The 21,339-nt window shown below is 39.3% G+C and overlaps 2 protein-coding genes across 2 annotated transcripts in view; one reads left to right on the top strand and one right to left on the bottom strand.

Annotated features, from left to right (window-relative positions):
• The window catches only part of SGCZ (sarcoglycan zeta), a 1,846,920-nt gene that overhangs the window by 1,208,769 nt on the left and 616,812 nt on the right, over positions 1–21,339 (bottom strand). The window lies entirely within an intron of this gene.
• LOC142502840 (uncharacterized) overlaps positions 12,445–21,339 on the top strand; it is a 56,537-nt gene continuing 47,642 nt past the window's right edge. The window contains exons 1-2 of the mRNA XM_075614448.1: positions 12,445–12,584; positions 13,420–13,715. Of these exons, the coding sequence (XP_075470563.1) occupies positions 12,445–12,584; positions 13,420–13,715 (436 nt within the window). The remainder of the gene's footprint in view (positions 12,585–13,419; positions 13,716–21,339) is intronic.

The following is a 21,339-nucleotide window of genomic DNA, read 5'->3' as shown; positions in this document are numbered from 1 at the left end:
TTAACACATCAACCGCGCGTCAGCCGGGCATGACCCCTGGCTGGGAACGCGGCATGCTCCGGGTGAACAGCGTCGCATTCAAGGAACAAGCCAGGGACAAACCGGTGATTTGTTAGAATAAAGTGTGTCGCAACAGTATGTCCCTAATTTCTGTTCCATTGGATGTGTATCAAAATTACCTTTCAAATCTAACTTTGTATAATCTCTTCTGACATTGCCTGGCTTGTTTTGTAATGTTCATTGATTCTGTTGTGCTCCCTTTGGTCCAGAAAATTTCCTGATACACTTGTCATAGAATCCACCCTAATTTCACCCACGTTACCCCAAGATCCAAGGTCTGTTCCACTGGTGTTGTCCCGTCCTTCTGTCAGAATTTAGCTATAACCAGCATGTATCTTTTCCTTCCCTTGTCATCTAAATAATATCTAGTCCAAATATCCAATCTACTTTGGTATATTGCCAGCACCTTCCTGTCCACCCCAACAGAACTTTGCAGGCCAACTTCTGACATTCTATTGACACCATGGATGTCTGAAGTTTTGTAGACAAGTTTTTGCTGACCTCAACACAACCTTGTTAGAGATTTATTTCATGTCAGTGCAATAACAATGTTTCCCATGGGTTTCTAGCAGAGGAAGGTTTTCCTGTCCTTATGCTACTGTACATCCTCAGTGAAGTGGATTTCGTCATCAACCTTTATTGATGTTCATGTATGGAGGAATTTGTGCATTTACCATTGCTACAATACATGTGGTGAATGTTTCACACTGGTGCAAGACAGGGTAAAGTTTGATAGATATTTCCAGTACATTCTGTTTTCAGTTATGTCATCTTAACAATTCTTCAGACAATCAAACAGCTCATTTTCATCTACTGTACATTTCAGTGACCTGCATAATTTTACAATTCTAGACCCTCTAAGGGCTAGATACACAAAGCTTTGTTAAATCAGGAATCATAATGTGACATTATCTACAACAATAATGATTAATGCATATCAACAAAGATAATTCTATGCAAAAACAATGGTCAATAGCATAGTCTTAACATCACATTATTGAAGAGCAGCGTTGTGTTAGCTTACAATAACATTACGTTAAGTACTGTATGCCTTAGATTAATCCAGACCCTGAAATATGCGTTTAACTGAAGTTAAAAAAATGTCAGACATGGAGAGGGAAAAAACAGAGGAAAAAAAGGCTACAGTATATTAGTGAAATCATCCAGACCCTGTAATAGCCCTATTTCAAGATCTGAATGAGAGCAATGGCAAGTTTAGGTATAATCCAACTAACGTAACATTACGTTCCTACACCAACCTTAATGTACTTTTGTGGATATGTGTAATTATTGTAACATCATTTGCATATCATTTTCATTTGATTATCCCTAACCATTGTTATAGTTAACACAATGCTCTTTCTGGTAGAGAACATGACTTAATATTACGCTTTTATCCTTTGAAGATATGTGATGTTAAATTAGATTAACACAGCTTTGTGGATCTAGCTCTTAGTAGTAAACATAATACATTATTAATTTCATGTTACAATGAAAGAGATAAATAAAAAAGGAAGAGTTAAGGCTCCACGGATTTACAAAGGCTGCTGTGACAGCCGAAGAGTTGGACACTTTATTTGACTGCAATAAATAATTGCATTTATAAAATCCGTGGAGCTTTGACTCTTCCTTTCTTGTTTATCCTGTACCTGGATGGCAGCGGGTCTTCTCGTATCGACTTGGAGAGCTCTGGTATCAGTATGTTATATTTATTTTGATTATTGGTGTACAAAATGTTCCAACATTACACACAATTTAAGAGATGCCATTATTATTAAACTTTACATTAAGATGTCACATTTTGGTACTCTTGTAAAAGTTGACTTTCATTTAATCAGATTTGTAATACAGTTTTGTAATAGCAAAACTATGACCTGAGTACAAGATGAGAAGTTTTGTCTAGTCAAAAGAAAATCATTAAATACTAACCTCATCAACAAAGGGTATGTAATACATTAATTGATATCCAGTCTTATGCAGGGTGATTTAATGTTCAGAATGTTAAACTGTTAACTTGTGCAATTAAAAATGTTTTATATAGAATTAAATATAACAATGCAAATAGATAACATAAAAGCTTCATTTCCGAAACAGCTGAAAAAAAAGTAAAACATAATCCATGAAAAGCATTTAATAAGTCATGGTACAGTAATATCAATATTAGATTTAATCACTGCAGAATTTCACTGGTAAGATATCTATATACTCACAGGAATGCGCAGTATCTTCTTTAAGGCCCTTATTCTATAAAGTGCCAAAGATGGAAAAACAAAACATTTAGCACCTCCTCTCCCTACATTCAAGTCAAATCTAAAGGCACACTTTCTGAATGAAGCATTTCAATAAACAGGATTCATGATTATTACTCCTTATGCCCAGAGAAGGGCCAACTATAATGGTCAAGTAAAGTACTTGCATAAGCCTTAAAGGTATGGCATAAATAATTTAGGGATGGAATATCAGAAAAAATGTGCAATTGATGACAGATCAGAGATGGAGAGGAATGGAGATACTGAGGTGGTGTTTTTGAAAAAGGTAGAAAACCAGGAAAAGAGAATATACAGCAATCAATAATTGTTGTTTGAATATGAACAAAAGGAACTTCAAAATAAAATAAGTCAATGCTTAGGTTTTTGTGTCCAAAAGTAAACAGATGTTGTGCTGCTATATTTATACTAGTGTGTGACTCTGTGTGTGTGTGACGCCGTGTGTGTGACTCTGTGTGTGTGTGACTCCGTGTGTGTGACTCCGTGTGTGTGTGTGTGTGACTCCGTGTGTGTCTCTGTGTGTGTGTGACTCCGTGTGTGTGTGACTCCGTGTGTGTGTGTGACTCCGTGTGTGTCTCTGTGTGTGTGTGTGTCTCTGTGTGTGTGTGTGACTCCGTGTGTGTGTGACTCCGTGTGTGTGTGACTCCGTGTGTGTGTGACTCCGTGTGTGTGTGACTCCGTGTGTGTGTGACTCTCTGTGTGTTTTTCCATTTTCCATTGGATTTCCGGTATCCATAATAGTGTTTACGGTCAGGGGTTACGCTTTTTAGGAGGATTAGGGTAAAGTGTTTAGGGTAAGGGATTAAGGTTTTTAGGGTAGGGGTTAGCGTTAGTATTAAGGGTTAAGATTAGGGGTTTTGAAGGTAAGGCTAGGGATTTAACCTTGGCGGGCAAAGTGGCCCGCGGTTAGAGGTCCAGCCGGCGATGTGAGTAGTGGCTAAATGCCGGCGGAGATTTGGTCATGACAAAACAACTGCAACCAAATGTCCTTGACCGCCCCTATGTAACCCAGGTGATCAGTTAGGCAGGTTCAACCCCTGCCTTGCTTTCCCATATGGGTTACTACGGGGTTAATACAGTACCTACTCCACCATCCCTCATACTAAAAAACCTGACCTTTCTGTAGGTGTTGAACAAAATACACTTAATAACTGTACTACCATTTTATATTAGTATAACGTCATATAAACAGCATAGAAGATAGAGTTGCATTGTCATTGAATATATTGGAACCTGTTTTCCTGATGTGATTTCTCAAAGCTGCTGTACTTTAAAAACTTTTAAAGCTACGGTAGCTAAATTTATACATTCCACCAATTTTGCATATACAATCGCCATAATCCTATATGATGTACCTGTAACAGCAAATTCTAGTATATTGAATCCCTGATTAACTGTAAAAGAATACATACATTTGCCAATATTTGAAACCATTCTATTGATCTAGACAATTTTGTGATTTCCACCAGAAAACGTACATTTTGTCATCAAAATTCCAAACATACAGTTATAAAAAATTAGATTAAAGTAAGAATTAATTTTCCGGGTTAAGAATTAAGAAGGAAATGCCCAGAAATTGTATTCTCTGCTCGTTTGTGATTTTCACCATAAATAAATAAATGTATTGAATAAGAAAGTAATAAATATAAAACAAAGAAAGCAAAATGCAATTTAATGCAACATTGAAATAGCAGTTTTATAAATCTCTAGCAATTACCACTTTTTCAGTCTCTTCGTGCACTACAAAAATACCAGAAAACTGCTTTGTTGTAGTTGATGATAATTTTTTTAAATACTATTTATTATTGCACTATATGTTGTGTCATTTTGTATGATGCGCTGGCCTTTCTGTTTTTGTCTAGTTATTAAAGTATTTCACAGATTTTAATACAATGATATAATAAAAGAAAGAAGGACAATGGGAAAGGAGGGACATGGTAAAATGCAAAGGATAACATTGTTTTTTCAGCAACAACATATCAATCATACACAGCAAAAAAGAAAGATGTGGACACAAAGCCGAATTCCTAGCATTTAACACACAAATCAAGGACAAATGCAGGAATGCCCTGTAAGTTTACAATAACAAAATTAATGGGAATTAATGAATTGCCCCTGCAAATTAATTCTCTCATGGGGACCATAAATTACAAAACGTATCAAAGTTCCATTTAGTAGGCTTGTAAGTCTCTCCAGTAATTTAATTTCATTAAGCTTGTGTAAAATAATATTAAGTGAAGGGGTTCCACCTGCTTCCAGTAACCTGCTACACCTAGGGGTAGATTGACAGAAATGCGTTCTATTTTTAGCATGACGTTATAGCCATTTTAGGTATCGTTATCCGCAATGTGTATCCCCAAATGTCCATAACGTTACGAGGTACTCACAATTACCTGAAAAATAGCGGATCGATACATTTTTACAAACATTTGTCGTATTCATATGCAAATCCTATGATAATGAACAGTTTATCTAACAACAGAGATCCTTAGACCTCCGTTGAAATTAGCACATGGAAATAACGGTATGGTAATTAAGACCTTCAAAAAGCTGGCACTGCCCACATCCAGACCATGATCATCATTGAGTTTTTTGGGGGGAATAGCCTAAAAGCAATGTAATGAGTTTAAGTGTTACCCTTTCATTCAAAAAAGTTAAGTTTCATAGAAATGTAAATATTAGGGTCTCATATAAATGTTGGAAACTCATCTTAAACTGCATTAGGATTTTTAGTGGTTAAAAATTATATTTTGTGTGAACTAATATATTGTAGTATGTAATGTAATAATGAGTGTATGAAATATGGGTGTACAATAATGTATTTCTATACATACCTCAACAATAATAATTAATATTTCCTTTTTATCATTGTACAGTTAAAATAAATGAAGAAAATACACTATAAATAATTGAAAAAGTTAAGTAATGTAACAATGTTAATTCTACAATGTTATAGTAAGATTTGCATTAACTTTTGGTAAGGCACATGAGTAATGCGTCTTTATCGCATGTGTTAATAACGTATGTAAAAGTTTGACCAATGCACATGTTCACTGTATTGCAAAATGCCTCTCTGAGACATAAAGATCCAGTTAATAGCACAGCTACAGATGTAGCAAGACTTACTGACTTCAGTGTCGTGTTAACGCATGGTCGCCGGACCTCAGTGTTCTGCATGCGATGAGAAGGATGAACTCTGCAGGGGGTCACTGCTTCTGAATGGGATTACCACAGTGTTAATCCTGCTGGGCCACCAGTCTGGAAGAGCTGCATAGAGGAGTTACAGAGAGATGCAGTCTCTCCCTGTGTCTCCCCAGAGCAGCTCAAAAGCAGTCTCCATACTATTTGCATCTGTCCAGCCCCTTGAAGATGTCGATGACTGAATATGGATATCTACAGCAAGAGGGGGATAATATAGGACCATAATTTGGTCATCTATATCATCAAAGGGTGTTGGATAGGACATTTAAATCATTTAAATGTCCTGTCCAACCCCTTTGATAACATAGATGACAGAATATACTGTAGTCCAAATAGTATACCTGCTTGTGATGTAGATACCGATATTCGGTTAGCTTCATCCTCAAGGGGCAGGACTGACTGGACAAAATTATGTACCACCTTCACACACCCCTGTGGCGGGAGAGGATTAACCAGGCCAATAATAAAGGTCTTATGCCCAGCTGGTTAACCCTAAACTCTGTTGGGATTGAAGGGGATAAAATGTATTATCCCCATAACCCCTGTTGGTGCTAAATGGGTATCAATGGCGCTAAACACATGGACATGAAAATAAATAAATAAATTAAATATACAACCAGTTGTGATGAAGAGAAGATCTCAGCCGGCGTAAATCAAACATGAAAAAAGAAAAAGAAATACATAGTGTAATACTGTAAAGACTTAACCAAACAAATAGACAAACAAACAAACAAACAAACAAACAATTGCAATGTTGCTGAACCACACACTAGACTAAAAGAGATGCATTTAATATTATAAAAAACATACAGTACAATTAAGCACAAATAAACAAATGAAGGTCCCAATCGATATCAGCCGAATTGCCCGCTTACCGAAGCCAAGAGAAATAACCGCAGTGGATATATCAGAGAGTATCCCCTCTCACATTGGCTGGCACAGCTCCTGGATGAATTGCAGGTAGGCGCCGCGTGTAGATGTCAGTAATGGCAACCGCGTTCTTCCACGCTGTGGCAGGGGCTGGAAATCACTGTTTGTTGGTGAAACAGTGCGGGCATGCGCAGAGGCGCCCGACACAGTGTAGCTGGTGCCTCCAAATCCCCTGCTCTTCGCGGTCGCGTATGCTCCAAAGGCGGCAAATTCAAAAGATGCTTTGTATCTCAAAGCCACACGGCAGGGCTGGCAGTGGGTATCGGCAGCTGATGGCAAAGTAGGGGTAACGGGGACCACCCAACGCGTTTCGGAAGCTGCTGCCTCCTTCCTCAGGGGTAAATTGAATAAAGAAGTCCCTGTGTGTCCGTTTATTTATAGGAGACATTTAAAGGTGCATATACCATATTAGAGTCCCGGTCATGCGCAGTGGTTCAAATTCAACACTGCCTCATGTATCAGCAACATCACATGAAATACATAAAAACAATACATAAAGAGACATAAAAAGACAATCAATTAATCAAATATATACTGGTAAGATACATAAATGCATATAGATATATGATCCAAGATAATCCAAATGTTTCAAACCATCATTGTAGATATTCACATTAAAGGCTTGAAGATTTAAAGATAGACAGCATGCAATGTATGATTTTAAATAAACATCAACATTAACTCAGATGCTGGTCAGTGATAAATGAAAGTGTTATAAGCAATATGTGTTTGAAAATGCATTGTCAGGGTGATATATTAATATTGCCAATATACAAGAACTACATATTTGTGACTTGTCTAATGTAGTACTAAATAAAAGTATAGAAAAAATGTGAAAGAAATATTAACAAAAATATTATCAAAAATATCAACAAAAAAGTTTTATTTATATTTTATTTATATTTTTATTTGATATCTTGACCTATGAACCTGTATGTGTCAAGAACAATAAGTGTTAGTCATAAGTGATTGGTGAATACATAAAGTGACTATTTATGTGTAGTGAATATTTATTTTGACTATATAAAATAAAATGTAAATTAGTGCAATTGTGACTATATAATGTTAAATGAGTATGATGATGTCTATTTATCTAACAAAAAAGGTTTTAGGTCAAAATCAACATTGAGGCCTTGTGGAGCCAAAGTGCAGAGTTCGTAAATCCAAAAGGATTCACGTCTCCCTAATTGCATTGTGATATTTCCTCCCCGCCAATTTGGTGTGACAGCTTCTATGGCCATACATTTCAAACCTACGGGGCTTCTTCCGTGCACCTGGAGAAAATGATTCGAAACGCTGTGAGTAATTAGACCTTTTTTGATATTGTAAATGTGTTCATAAAAGCGGCGTTTGATGGGCCTGGATGTCATACCCACATACTGCAGACCGCAAGGACACTCAAGGAGATAGATCACATTTGTACTGTTACAATTAATTAACTGTTTTATATTGTATATTTTTGTTGTGATTGTAGATTTAAACGTAACATTTCTAGTGCTGAATTTGCAGGCTGTACAGGAAATACAAGGAAAATATCCATTTATTGTTTTGTTAGTACGAATCTTTTGTCGTGGTAAAGGACAACTAGGAGCTAATTTTTGGCCAATATTCCGAGCTTTAGTGAATATTATCTTAGGATTTAGGGGTAAAAGATCTATCAAATCCCTATCCTTTCTCAGAATTGGCCAGTATTTACGTAAAGTTTGTTTGATGGCTGGAGCCATCTGGTTGTATTGGGTAATGAACGGTATGTCTATAGAAGAACTATCTTTTTTTCTTTGTTTGTATTGAAGAAGAGTACTTCTATCAATTTGATCTACTTCTAATATAGCTCGATCTAGGTCATTAGGAGAATAATTTCTATTAATAAATTTATCTTTTAAATCATATGCCTGCTGATGGAAAGTTTCAGTAGTTGAATTGTTACGCTTCAATCTAGTGAATTGACCTTTAGGAATGTTGTTAATCCATGTAGGGTTGTGATGACTGTTGGCATGCAAATAGTTGTTTGACTGGACCTTCTTAAAAAATGTTTTTGTATGTAGTTTATTATCCATAACGTAAATAACTAAATCCAAAAATGCAATAGATGTATTGCTAGAATTAAAAGTGAATTTTAGATTAAAAGGATTGTCATTCATGTACAACTGAAAAAGTTCTAATTGATGCGTGGAACCTGACCAAATAAAAATGATATCATCTATGTAGCGCCGCCAGAGTACCAGGCTTGCCCCAAAAGGACAACCGGACCAGATGTATTGATCTTCCCAGTTGCCCATGAATAATTTGGCATAACTGGGAGCAAACCTGGTACCCATAGCGGTGCCACATACCTGTAAATAATAAGATTTATTAAAATGAAAAAAATTGTGTGTTAATATAAATTGAATACTGGAAATTAAAAATGACTTGAATGTGTCTGTAACTAAAGGATCTAAGTCCAGGACACGGCCAACAGCATCACAACCCTGACCATGGTCAATGACTGTATAACGTGAGGTAACATCTGCTGTTACCAAATGGTAATGTGACTGCCATTGAGTGTCGTTGAGGGTCTGCAGTATGTGGGTAGTATCCCGAAGATATGATGGAAGTTGAATAACGTAAGGTTGAAGGTAATGATCTATGTATTGAGACAAGTGGGAAGTGAGTGATTGAATGCCAGAAATTATAGGGCGACCTGGTGGATGTTGTAAATTTTTATGAATTTTCGGTATTATATAGAATACTGGAATGATGGGGTGTGGATTATATAAAAACTCAAACTCTTGTTTTGTTAGGATCTGCTGATCAAGCCCTGTACTTAGAAATGTCAATAATTGTTGTTGGTATGTTTCTGTGGGGTTTGAGGAGAGGGGTTGGTAAGTGGATCTGTCTCCAAGGATGCGCAAAGATTCCTGTATATAGAAATCCTTGTCCATGATTACCAACCCCCCTCCCTTGTCAGCTGCTTTAATAACGATGGAATCATTTTCTCCAAGTGCACGCAGAATTGCCTTTTCTTCTATTGAAAGGTTATCTCGTTTGATCTTAAATTGACGACTTTGTATTTCCAAATCGTCGGACACCATCTTTGCAAATGTGTTAACAAAGGGGCCGCTGACGAATCTGGGAAAAAAAGTGGAAGGATTTTTGAATTTTGAACCTATAACAGGTGTAATGCTGATAGGTAGATTAGAATTTGGATCTAGTCTTGAAACTGCGCCTTTCTTAAAATATTTTTAAAGACACAGTTTCCTTACATACCTTTGCACATCTACATATAGTTTGAAGCTATTTGGACCTGAGACTGGAGCAAATGAAAGACCCTTAGATAACAATGATCTTTCTTTGGGTGTAATGGGGTATTTGCTAATATTAAAAATATTAGTATGATCACATTTTAATGCTTCATGATTTTTCCTCCCCTTTCTACCTCCTCTTTTTCCTCTAATGTGTTTTTTCTCTTTCTGTCTCTTGAAGTCCCTTCTCTCCCCAGGAGATCTCTTATTGCTTCTCGTGCCTGTTGCTGCTCTTTTGTTTTCCTCCAATCTAAAAAAGAAAATGTTTGCTTATTATCCTTATCAACCTCCACAACACGTTGTTCCTGCTCAAAATCCACTAGAGGCTGGTACTTATTATTATGATGATATTTCTCAAAGATGCCATCAATTTCCTTCTCCAGATGGATATTATATGGCGCAGTTGTGGGCGATTCTATGAACGCACTACTGCTGGAACGATGCGTTTTCGGTCGTGTATCGCCTCTTTTGGGTTTTGGTGTGGTGGATGGGGCAGGATCTTGTATTCTCTCTCTGATATTGGGGATTATTTTCTAATAATGGCTAGGAATTTTGTGAGAAAAATTACCAGGTGTATTTTCTTTCTGACTTTTGAATTTGTCATTAACCCGTGGTGTTTTTTTCTTTTTCCAATTTCTGTACTGACCACTTTGATAGTTAATTTTATCCCGTTGGAATTTCTGTTGTTTAACACTAATCACCTCCTTTTGCATGCTGTCTATCCTTGACTTGATCTTGGATTCTAGCATCGGTAATTCACCATTATTTTTAAAAGGTTCGAATTGCTCCTTCATCTCATTAATCTCAGTGTCCAATCTCTGAAGTGATGTTTTACGTCTAGAGATTAGGAGACGCATGAGCTCAAAGGAGCAATTGTCTAAAATGTGATTCCACTCTAGAGTGAAGGAATCACTCTGGAAATCAGTTGTAATTGGAACAAAAATTCTCAAACCACGTGGGATTCGTTTTTGTTCGACATATTTTTCCAGAGTGATTGCATCCCAGAGTTGCTTAGTCTCACTAATAAGTAATTTTTCGAATTTGTCTACTAGTTCAAGCATATTACTCTGGGGATTATTCACTTCAATAGGTGATGGGTCATCTGAAAATATTTTATCGATATCTATATGTCTATTCGCCCGCATGGCAAATAGCTGAGACATATTGCTCTAAAAAAGCTGCTAACCTTAACAGGGGGAAGGATGCACAATAAAAACAATAGGTATTTCTAGGCTGCTACACTTTTTATACTCATTTTGAGAGCATATGTTTTGACCAATATTATTGTTAGCGCTACCTATTGTTTTTATTGTGCATCCTTCCCCCTGTTAAGGTTAGCAGCTTTTTTAGAGCAATATGTCTCAGCTATTTGCCATGCGGGCGAATAGACATATAGATATCGATAAAATATTTTCAGATGACCCATCACCTATTGAAGTGAATAATCCCCAGAGTAATATACTTGAACTAGTAGACAAATTCGAAAAATTACTTATTAGTGAGACTAAGCAACTCTGGGATGCAATCACTCTGGAAAAATATGTCGAACAAAAACGAATCCCACGTGGTTTGAGAATTTTTGTTCCAATTACAACTGATTTCCAGAGTGATTCCTTCACTCTAGAGTGGAATCACATTTTAGATAATTGCTCCTTTGAGCTCATGCGTTTCCTAATCTCTAGACGTAAAACATCACTTCAGAGATTGGACACTGAGATTAATGAGATGAAGGAGCAATTCGAACCTTTTAAAAATAATGGTGAATTACCGATGCTAGAATCCAAGATCAAGTCAAGGATAGACAGCATGCAAAAGGAGGTGATTAGTGTTAAAATTGACTATCAAAGTGGTCAGTACAGAAATTGGAAAAAGAAAAAAACACCACGGGTTAATGACAAATTCAAAAGTCAGAAAGAAAATACACCTGGTAATTTTTCTCACAAAATTCATAGCCATTATAAGAAAATAATCCCCAATATCAGAGAGAGAATACAAGATCCTGCCCCATTCACCACACCAAAACCCAAAAGAGGCGATACACGACCGAAAACGCATCGTTCCAGCAGTAGTGCGTTCATAGAATCGCCCACAACTGCGCCATATAATATCCATCTGGAGAAGGAAATTGATGGCATCTTTGAGAAATATCATCATAATAATAAGTACCAGCCTCTAGTGGATTTTGAGCAGGAACAACGTGTTGTGGAGGTTGATAAGGATAATAAGCAAACATTTTCTTTTTTAGATTGGAGGAAAACAAAAGAGCAGCAACAGGCACGAGAAGCAATAAGAGATCTCCTGGGGAGAGAAGGGACTTCAAGAGACAGAAAGAGAAAAAACACATTAGAGGAAAAAGAGGAGGTAGAAAGGGGAGGAAAAATCATGAAGCAGTAAAATGTGATCATACTAATATTTTTAATATTAGCAAATACCCCATTACACCCAAAGAAAGATCATTGTTATCTAAGGGTCTTTCATTTGCTCCAGTCTCAGGTCCAAATAGCTTCAAACTATATGTAGATGTGCAAAGGTATGTAAGGAAACTGTGTCTTAAAAAATATTTTAAGAAAGACGCAGTTTCAAGACTAGATCCAAATTCTAATCTACCTATCAGCATTACACCTGTTATAGGTTCAAAATTCAAAAATCCTTCCACTTTTTTTCCCAGATTCGTCAGCGGCCCCTTTGTTAACACATTTGCAAAGATGGTGTCCGACGATTTGGAAATACAAAGTCGTCAATTTAAGATCAAACGAGATAACCTTTCAATAGAAGAAAAGGCAATTCTGCGTGCACTTGGAGAAAATGATTCCATCGTTATTAAAGCAGCTGACAAGGGAGGGGGGTTGGTAATCATGGACAAGGATTTCTATATACAGGAATCTTTGCGCATCCTTGGAGACAGATCCACTTACCAACCCCTCTCCTCAAACCCCACAGAAACATACCAACAACAATTATTGACATTTCTAAGTACAGGGCTTGATCAGCAGATCCTAAAAAAACAAGAGTTTGAGTTTTTATATAATCCACACCCCATCATTCCAGTATTCTATATAATACCGAAAATTCATAAAAATTTACAACATCCACCAGGTCGCCCTATAATTTCTGGCATTCAATCACTCACTTCCCACTTGTCTCAATACATAGATCATTACCTTCAACCTTACGTTATTCAACTTCCATCATATCTTAGGGATACTACCCACATACTGCAGACCCTCAACGACACTCAATGGCAGTCACATTACCATTTGGTAACAGCAGATGTTACCTCACTTTATACAGTCATTGACCATGGTCAGGGTTGTGATGCTGTTGGCCGTGTCCTGGACTTAGATCCTTTAGTTACAGACACATTCAAGTCATTTTTAATTTCCAGTATTCAATTTATATTAACACACAAATTTTTTTCATTTTAATAAATCTTATTATTTACAGGTATGTGGCACCGCTATGGGTACCAGGTTTGCTCCCAGTTATGCCAACTTATTCATTGGCAACTGGGAAGATCAATACATCTGGTCCGGTTGTCCTTTTGGGGCAAGCCTGGTACTCTGGCGGCGCTACATAGATGATATCATTTTTATTTGGTCAGGTTCCACGCATCAATTAGAACTTTTTCAGTTGTACATGAATGACAATCCTTTTAATCTAAAATTCACTTTTAATTCTAGCAATACATCTATTGAATTTTTGGATTTAGTCATTTACGTTATGGATAATAAACTACATACAAAAACATTTTTTAAGAAGGTCCAGTCAAACAACTATTTGCATGCCAACAGTCATCACAACCCTACATGGATTAACAACATTCCTAAAGGTCAATTCACTAGATTGAAGCGTAACAATTCAACTACTGAAACTTTCCATCAGCAGGCATATGATTTAAAAGATAAATTTATTAATAGAAATTATTCTCCTAATGACCTAGATCGAGCTATATTAGAAGTAGATCAAATTGATAGAAGTACTCTTCTTCAATACAAACAAAGAAAAAAAGATAGTTCTTCTATAGACATACCGTTCATTACCCAATACAACCAGATGGCTCCAGCCATCAAACAAACTTTACGTAAATACTGGCCAATTCTGAGAAAGGATAGGGATTTGATAGATCTTTTACCCCTAAATCCTAAGATAATATTCACTAAAGCTCGGAATATTGGCCAAAAATTAGCTCCTAGTTGTCCTTTAACACGACAAAAGATTCGTACTAACAAAACAATAAATGGGTATTTTCCTTGTATTTCCTGTACAGCCTGCAAATTCAGCACTAGAAATGTTACGTTTAAATCTACAATCACAACAAAAATATACAATATAAAACAGTTAATTAATTGTAACAGTACAAATGTGATCTATCTCCTTGAGTGTCCTTGCGGTCTGCAGAATGTGGGTATGACATCCAGGCCCATCAAACGCCGCTTTTATGAACACATTTACAATATCAAAAAAGGTCTAATTACTCACAGCGTTTCGAATCATTTTCTCCAGGTGCACGGAAGAAGCCCCGTAGGTTTGAAATGTACGGCCATACAAGCTGTCACACCAAATTGGCGGGGAGGAAATATCACAATGCAATTAGGGAGACGTGAATCCTTTTGGATTTACGAACTCTGCACTTTGGCTCCACAAGGCCTCAATGTTGATTTTGACCTAAAACCTTTTTTGTTAGATAAATAGACATCATCATACTCATTTAACATTATATAGTCACAATTGCACTAATTTACATTTTATTTTATATAGTCAAAATAAATATTCACTACACATAAATAGTCACTTTATGTATTCACCAATCACTTATGACTAACACTTATTGTTCTTGACACATACAGGTTCATAGGTCAAGATATCAAATAAAAATATAAATAAAATATAAATAAAACTTTTTTGTTGATATTTTTGATAATATTTTTGTTAATATTTCTTTCACATTTTTTCTATACTTTTATTTAGTACTACATTAGACAAGTCACAAATATGTAGTTCTTGTACTGCACCGACACACTTTATTCGAGCAAATACCCAGTATGTACCTGGCAGATACCTGGAATGCGCCGCTCCTCACCTCTGACAAGCCCCGTTGTGTTTGCCTTCCCAGCCTGGGTTCATGCCTGGCTGACGGGCGGCTGATCTGTTAAATGATAATGATTAGGATTTAATAGGCTGCAATGCTTCGCGTGTCTACCAGATGGCATAAATTCATGAATTGTAATGCAGTATATATATATAAACTGTGCAGTATTGCAGCCAGCGGGAATAAAATGCTTCAATCCCTGCTTGGAAAATACCTCAATGCACTCGGGCAGAAAACAGTCACAAACCGCAATACACCCAGGTATACCCGAATTCGTGGGACTAGCCGAGCTCGAATAAAGTGTGTCGCCAGTGTATATTGGCAATATTAATATATCACCCTGACAATGCATTTTCAAACACATATTGCTTATAACACTTTCATTTATCACTGACCAGCATCTGAGTTAATGTTGATGTTTATTTAAAATCATACATTGCATGCTGTCTATCTTTAAATCTTCAAGCCTTTAATGTGAATATCTACAATGATGGTTTGAAACATTTGGATTATCTTGGATCATATATCTATATGCATTTATGTATCTTACCAGTATATATTTGATTAATTGATTGTCTTTTTATGTCTCTTTATGTATTGTTTTTATGTATTTCATGTGATGTTGCTGATACATGAGGCAGTGTTGAATTTGAACCACTGCGCATGACCGGGACTCTAATATGGTATATGCACCTTTAAATGTCTCCTATAAATAAACGGACACACAGGGACTTCTTTATTCAATTTACCCCTGAGGAAGGAGGCAGCAGCTTCCGAAACGCGTTGGGTGGTCCCCGTTACCCCTACGTTGCCATCAGCTGCCGATACCCACTGCCAGCCCTGCCGTGTGGCTTTGAGATACAAAGCATCTTTTGAATTTGCCGCCTTTGGAGCATACGCGACCGCGAGGAGCAGGGGATTTGGAGGCACCAGCTACACTGTGTCGGGCGCCTCTGCGCATGCCCGCACTGTTTCACCAACAAACAGTGATTTCCAGCCCCTGCCACAGCGTGGAAGAACGCGGTTGCCATTACTGACATCTACACGCGGCGCCTACCTGCAATTCATCCAGGAGCTGTGCCAGCCAATGTGAGAGGGGATACTCTCTGATATATCCACTGCGGTTATTTCTCTTGGCTTCGGTAAGCGGGCAATTCGGCTGATATCGATTGGGACCTTCATTTGTTTATTTGTGCTTAATTGTACTGTATGTTTTTTATAATATTAAATGCATCTCTTTTAGTCTAGTGTGTGGTTCAGCAACATTGCAATTGTTTGTTTGTTTGTTTGTTTGTCTATTTGTTAGGTTAAGTCTTTACAGTATTACACTATGTATTTCTTTTTCTTTTTTCATGTTTGATTTACGCCGGCTGAGATCTTCTCTTCATCACAACTGGTTGTATATTTAATTTATTTATTTATTTTCATGTCCATGTGTTTAGCGCCATTGATATCCATTTAGCACCAACACTATTGTCTGACCAGGGGTCAGAGGTGTATCTAGGCTGCTACACTTTTTATACTCATTTTGAGAGCATATGTTTTGACCAATATTATTGTTAGCGCTACCTATTGTTTTTATTGTGCATCCCCATAACCCCTGTTTTCCCCTACAGCACCGCTATTAACACTAATCCCTGTTGGGACTGAAGGGGTTAAACTGTATTGGCCCCCTAATATCATGTTTTCCCCTACACTATTATTTGTGTCCCTGTTTTGCAGCTCTAAAGCTAGCTGCAGGTAACTGGGTGTATGTGAAATGTGCTTATTGTATTTGTGGCACTAGGAGTGAGCTAGTAATCTAATTTTTGGATCCAAGGTAGCTGAAGAAATATGACACATCTACATATTTGTTTTATATTGTTCATACAGGTTGAAACCACATATAAAAAATAAAGTGTGTTTCAGTGCTGGCGTGTACATGTGATCCCCGATCAAAGCACATTCAATTAAGGGGCTAACTCGGGCTTGGAAAGAGCTAGCACTCTAATTTTTGGAGTGCAGCTAAGTAAAAAGAAACCATAAGCATACATATAAGGTTTATAATTGTGGCATAAGCAGAACATACTTTTATAAATAAACTGTATGGTCTTGATGTTTTAAACTGTACAGGCAGAAAGCTTTTCCTGCCAGCCCGGCAAGGAATGTATTAACATGTAAATATGTTAAGGGTACATGAGCTGAGAGTTTTTCATCTTTGGGCTTCAAAGGGCACTCTGATAAGTTGGTGCCCCTGTGTCTATGAGAAATCCGAAGTTCAAAAGCCTTAGGTTTTAAGGCTAGGTGTTAAAGTGGACAGGACAGATCCTGGTACGCAGGAGGGGCAATTCACACTTGGTAACCAAACCCCAGATTTACTGTCACCAGGTAAGAGGTTAGACCCAGTATGCTAAGCAGCTTAGGTGTCAAGTTGACATATGCTCTGTGCAAACCAGGAAGCCACTTCTGCCCATGCTATGAATTACTGCCAAGTCAAGGATAGGGAGAACAAGTGTTCCCACGGAAGGGATTGGGTGTGTATGCTAGGTATAGGACCCTTAACCATATAAATATGCCTGCAGCCCAGTCCCAGTGAGATTCACCTGATTTTAACAACGATTTGACCAAGTTCCAGCGTCAGCGGTTTTGGAGTGTGAGGGGTTAATAATATCGTAACCAAGGATCATCCCCCTCTTCTAGAATTTGTTAGAGCTAAGGGTTCCCAAACGAAACCTGTAAGGACTGAACTAACTTTTTCCTGTTGGCTGAGATATAGGGCTGGCAAGTTGCGCCCAATAGCCAGGAACTGCTACACGGATCATTTTGCATACCTTCTTGCAGGGGTGCCCAGAGATTTTGTTTCATTCCAATGACAATTGATTTCCTTCCCCCATCCCAGTAAGGTTTTTATTGAGTGTATATTATGAAGATTTGTGTGTCTGTCTGAAAATAAATAAATTACAATTTATTTTACTCATCTTGTGTTCTCAGTCAAGAATCCCGGTATTAATGTGTATATAAGACCTGGTCTACCGTGACAACCCCAAATCTCCTAAGAAAACTACCCCTCCCACTAGATTAATGCCCATTATCCTATTAGCCATAGTGATTTGGGGCATTAACCAAAAAAGACAAATGTATATCAAAAACATATCAGAACATTAAAAATACATTTTAAACATAAACCCATTGATTCTGACTGTGGATACCTAAGGCCTAATATGGAAAATACATTCCTTAATCCCTTCATTATCTTAGTGGCTAACTGCGAAGTCACACCCCACCCTTTCCCCAGGAGGCCTAAGCACCCTACCCATGGCATGTACCACCATAATTCTCTCACCTTCTATCCGAAACAAGAGTCCCCTCCCCAGTAATGGGCAATAGTCCTATTGAGACCTATTATATTGAAGAAATGAAACATCTCAAGTGATTCTAATACATAAGCTGTCTTAAAGGGAAATCCAACTAAACAATTCCTGTCTGAATTAAATATGCTATTGACTACAGGTAACGACTTGGACATTTATACTGTAGTGCCGACGGTTATTCTAAAACAAACCAGTGGCAATTACCAAAAAGACCAAAGTACATGCTGGGTATATGCTGGGTATATGCTGCAACATTTCACACATTTCTGCAGACAGACTAATGGCCCATCGGATTAAAAGCAGGGGTTCCTGGCTGTCCCATTCAAACTGAATGGGACTGCCAGGGACCCCTGCTGTGTTAATCTGATGGGCCATTAGCCTCTGCAGAAATGTCACTGAAATGTACCCAGCATGTACCCAGCATGTACCCAACATGTACCTGGCTAGTTTAAGGCAAGTTTAAGGCACGTTTTAGAATACTGGCTCATCTGTAAGTGACCAAAGTGACCAAAAATGTAAGTTTTTGTTCAATCCTTTATAAAAAAAAACACCTTTATTTTACCTTTTGCCGAAAATTCACAAGCATCTCACTGATCTGCCAGGAAGACCTATAATATTGGATATAGATTCTGCCTCATCTAATCTATCCCAACATATTGAAGCAATAGATAATGTATTGACTTGTGAGGATCAGGCTTAGGCCCTGCTTCTGTGACGTGTCTCATGATGTCCCTTTTGACACGCTGTACACTGACAGGATTGTGCGCAGGCGCCGTCCAATTATTGTCAGGCGAAGGACTCAACCACGAATTGACACTGACAGCCGGTTAACTACTACATCTATGTCACCTGTGGTGCTTACTCCGCTCCATGACTATCGAGTGGCCTGATGGCAATCAGCATTTACAGCTGTGCAACTCAGCGTGGATTGGCTCTTCAATCAAGAGACAATCCTTACATTCAGCCTTGTGCCTTTCTTCTGATTGGCTAACAATCCTTTATATGCTCATCGATCCCTGCTGCAAATCGGCTGAGCATAGTAGTCATTACCCTGTGACAAAGTGCTACCCACAAGCACCCTGCTTGCCGTATCCTGCTTTGCCTTGTGCAATTCTGCTTACCTTGTCTTGTCTCCTAGTATCCTCAACCTTAGCCCCTAGTTCATTAAGGGCACAGTCTACTAATAATAGTTTGTTGACTAGGATAGAGTACAAACCTAAGGTTTCATAAATGTACAAAATGCAAAGCATGCAAGTTTGGACATACAGAAACAAACAAATGTATCTATTGTAACAAATAAATTTTTAATATCCCCATCTTTAATAATTGTAAAAGCAATTTTGTTATATATTTACTCAGCTGCCATGTGGATTGCAATATCTGGGCCATACCTCTCACAATTTGCGAGTGAGAATTCTCAAGACAGATTAGGAACATCACTAAAAGATTGGAGACACATAGTGTATCTTAACATTTAAAAAAAAGCTGTGTGTGCTGTGCATGCGCATAGTAAGTGAAACTTCTTTGACTTTTGTCACAGAAATTGTATTTGTGTTGGTGATGTTTTAATTAAAAATCAAAATACAATTTCACTGACAAAACGCAAATAAATTTGACTTAGAATGCCCGTGCTCGGCACACATCCCCTGTATTAGTGCAAATAGCTAAGTGTGAATTCCTCGTGTGTGCATGTGACTGAGAGTGTGCATGTGACTGAGTGTGTGCATGTGACTGAGTGTGTGCGTGTGACAGAGTGTGCGTGTGACTGAGGATGTGCGTGTGACTGAGGGTGTGCGTGTGACTGAGGGTGTTCGTGTGACTGAGAGTGTGCGTGTGACTGTGCGTGTGACTGAGAGTGTGCATGTGACTGCGTGTGACTGTGACTGTGTGTGCGTGTGACTGTGCGTGTGACTGTGTGACTGTGTGTGCATGCGTGTGACTGAGTGCGTGCGTGTGACTGAGTGTGCGTTCGTGTGACTGTGAGTGTGCAAGCGTGTGACTGTGAGTGTGCGTGCGTGCGACTGTGAGTGTGCGTGCATGCGGCTGTGAGTGTGCGTGACTGAGTGTGCCCGTGACAGTGTGTGTGTCTGTGTGTGACACAGTGTGTGTGTGTGTGACAGTGTGTGTCTGAGTGCACGTGTGTGACACAGGGTGTGTTTGACTGTGTGTGACACAGGAGGTGAGTACGAGTATATATGAATGACGGATGGCAACGCTGGGCCCCTCCTCCACCTTGATCGGGTGCTCGGTGTAGCAGGAAGAGCCGTCCCTGAAGTCCTCCTGTGAAGTTGTCCTAGGATGACTCGGGCCCCCCCACTTCCCCAGGGTGGGGTGGATCCTCGTCTTCCACCTCGGCCCCCCTCAGCTCCTAGGTCTCCTCCACCTGCTCACCTCCCCTGCATGGGGGGTCCAGGGGGAGAAGCAGGATCCCTGCATGTCCGCCTTCCCCCAGATATCCAGCAGGGCGCGGGTCTCCATGTCAGACAGACATCCCACCAGGCAGGGGGTCGGTGACCGGCCCGGAGATGAGCTAGCAGCAGGAGGCAGGCATGTGAAGCAGCAGCAGCGCAGGGAGGTCTCCAAGCCGTGGCATCCTTGTGCGTCGCCATGACTACCGCATGCGCGGCATGTCAGCGGGCGCGGGGAACAGCGCATGCGTGGCATGGCAGCGGACGTGTGGGGGGGAATGGCGCCGCTGCCAGCCGCTTCTGCGCATGCATGGGGTCCGGCAGCGTCACCATGACTACTGCGCATGCGCGGCGCGGGCAGCGCAGAGCTTGGCGGTGGCTGAATAGGTCCCCTTGCTGCCTGTACCCGAGTGAGATCAGCAGCGCATGCGCAGGGGGGCTCTGTGGAGTCTCCAGCCGGCAGAGCGCACAGCTGGGACAGAGAGCGGGTCTGGTCCCAGGAGCCGGTGCGGGTTGCCCCGGATGCCGCCCGTGCCCATCTCCACCTGAGGGAAATTGCAGCTATTAGGAGCGGCGCCGGCGGCTATCGCCGCCGCCGCAGCATATGTCGCAGCTGAGACAGAGAGCCCGGGGAGCTGCTGTACATTAGCAATGCACGTGGGGGGGATTGTGGCCATTAGGAGCGGCGCCGGCGGCTATCTCCGCCGCCGCCGCCGCATCTGATTTTTTGAGCGGGTGTGATGTCAGTGTTGG

The sequence above is a fragment of the Ascaphus truei genome, chromosome 1, assembly GCF_040206685.1.
Source record: "Ascaphus truei isolate aAscTru1 chromosome 1, aAscTru1.hap1, whole genome shotgun sequence".
NCBI lineage: Eukaryota > Metazoa > Chordata > Amphibia > Anura > Ascaphidae > Ascaphus > Ascaphus truei.
The sequence above is the reverse complement of the archived record's forward strand: the minus strand, read 5'-3'. Positions and strand labels throughout refer to the sequence as shown.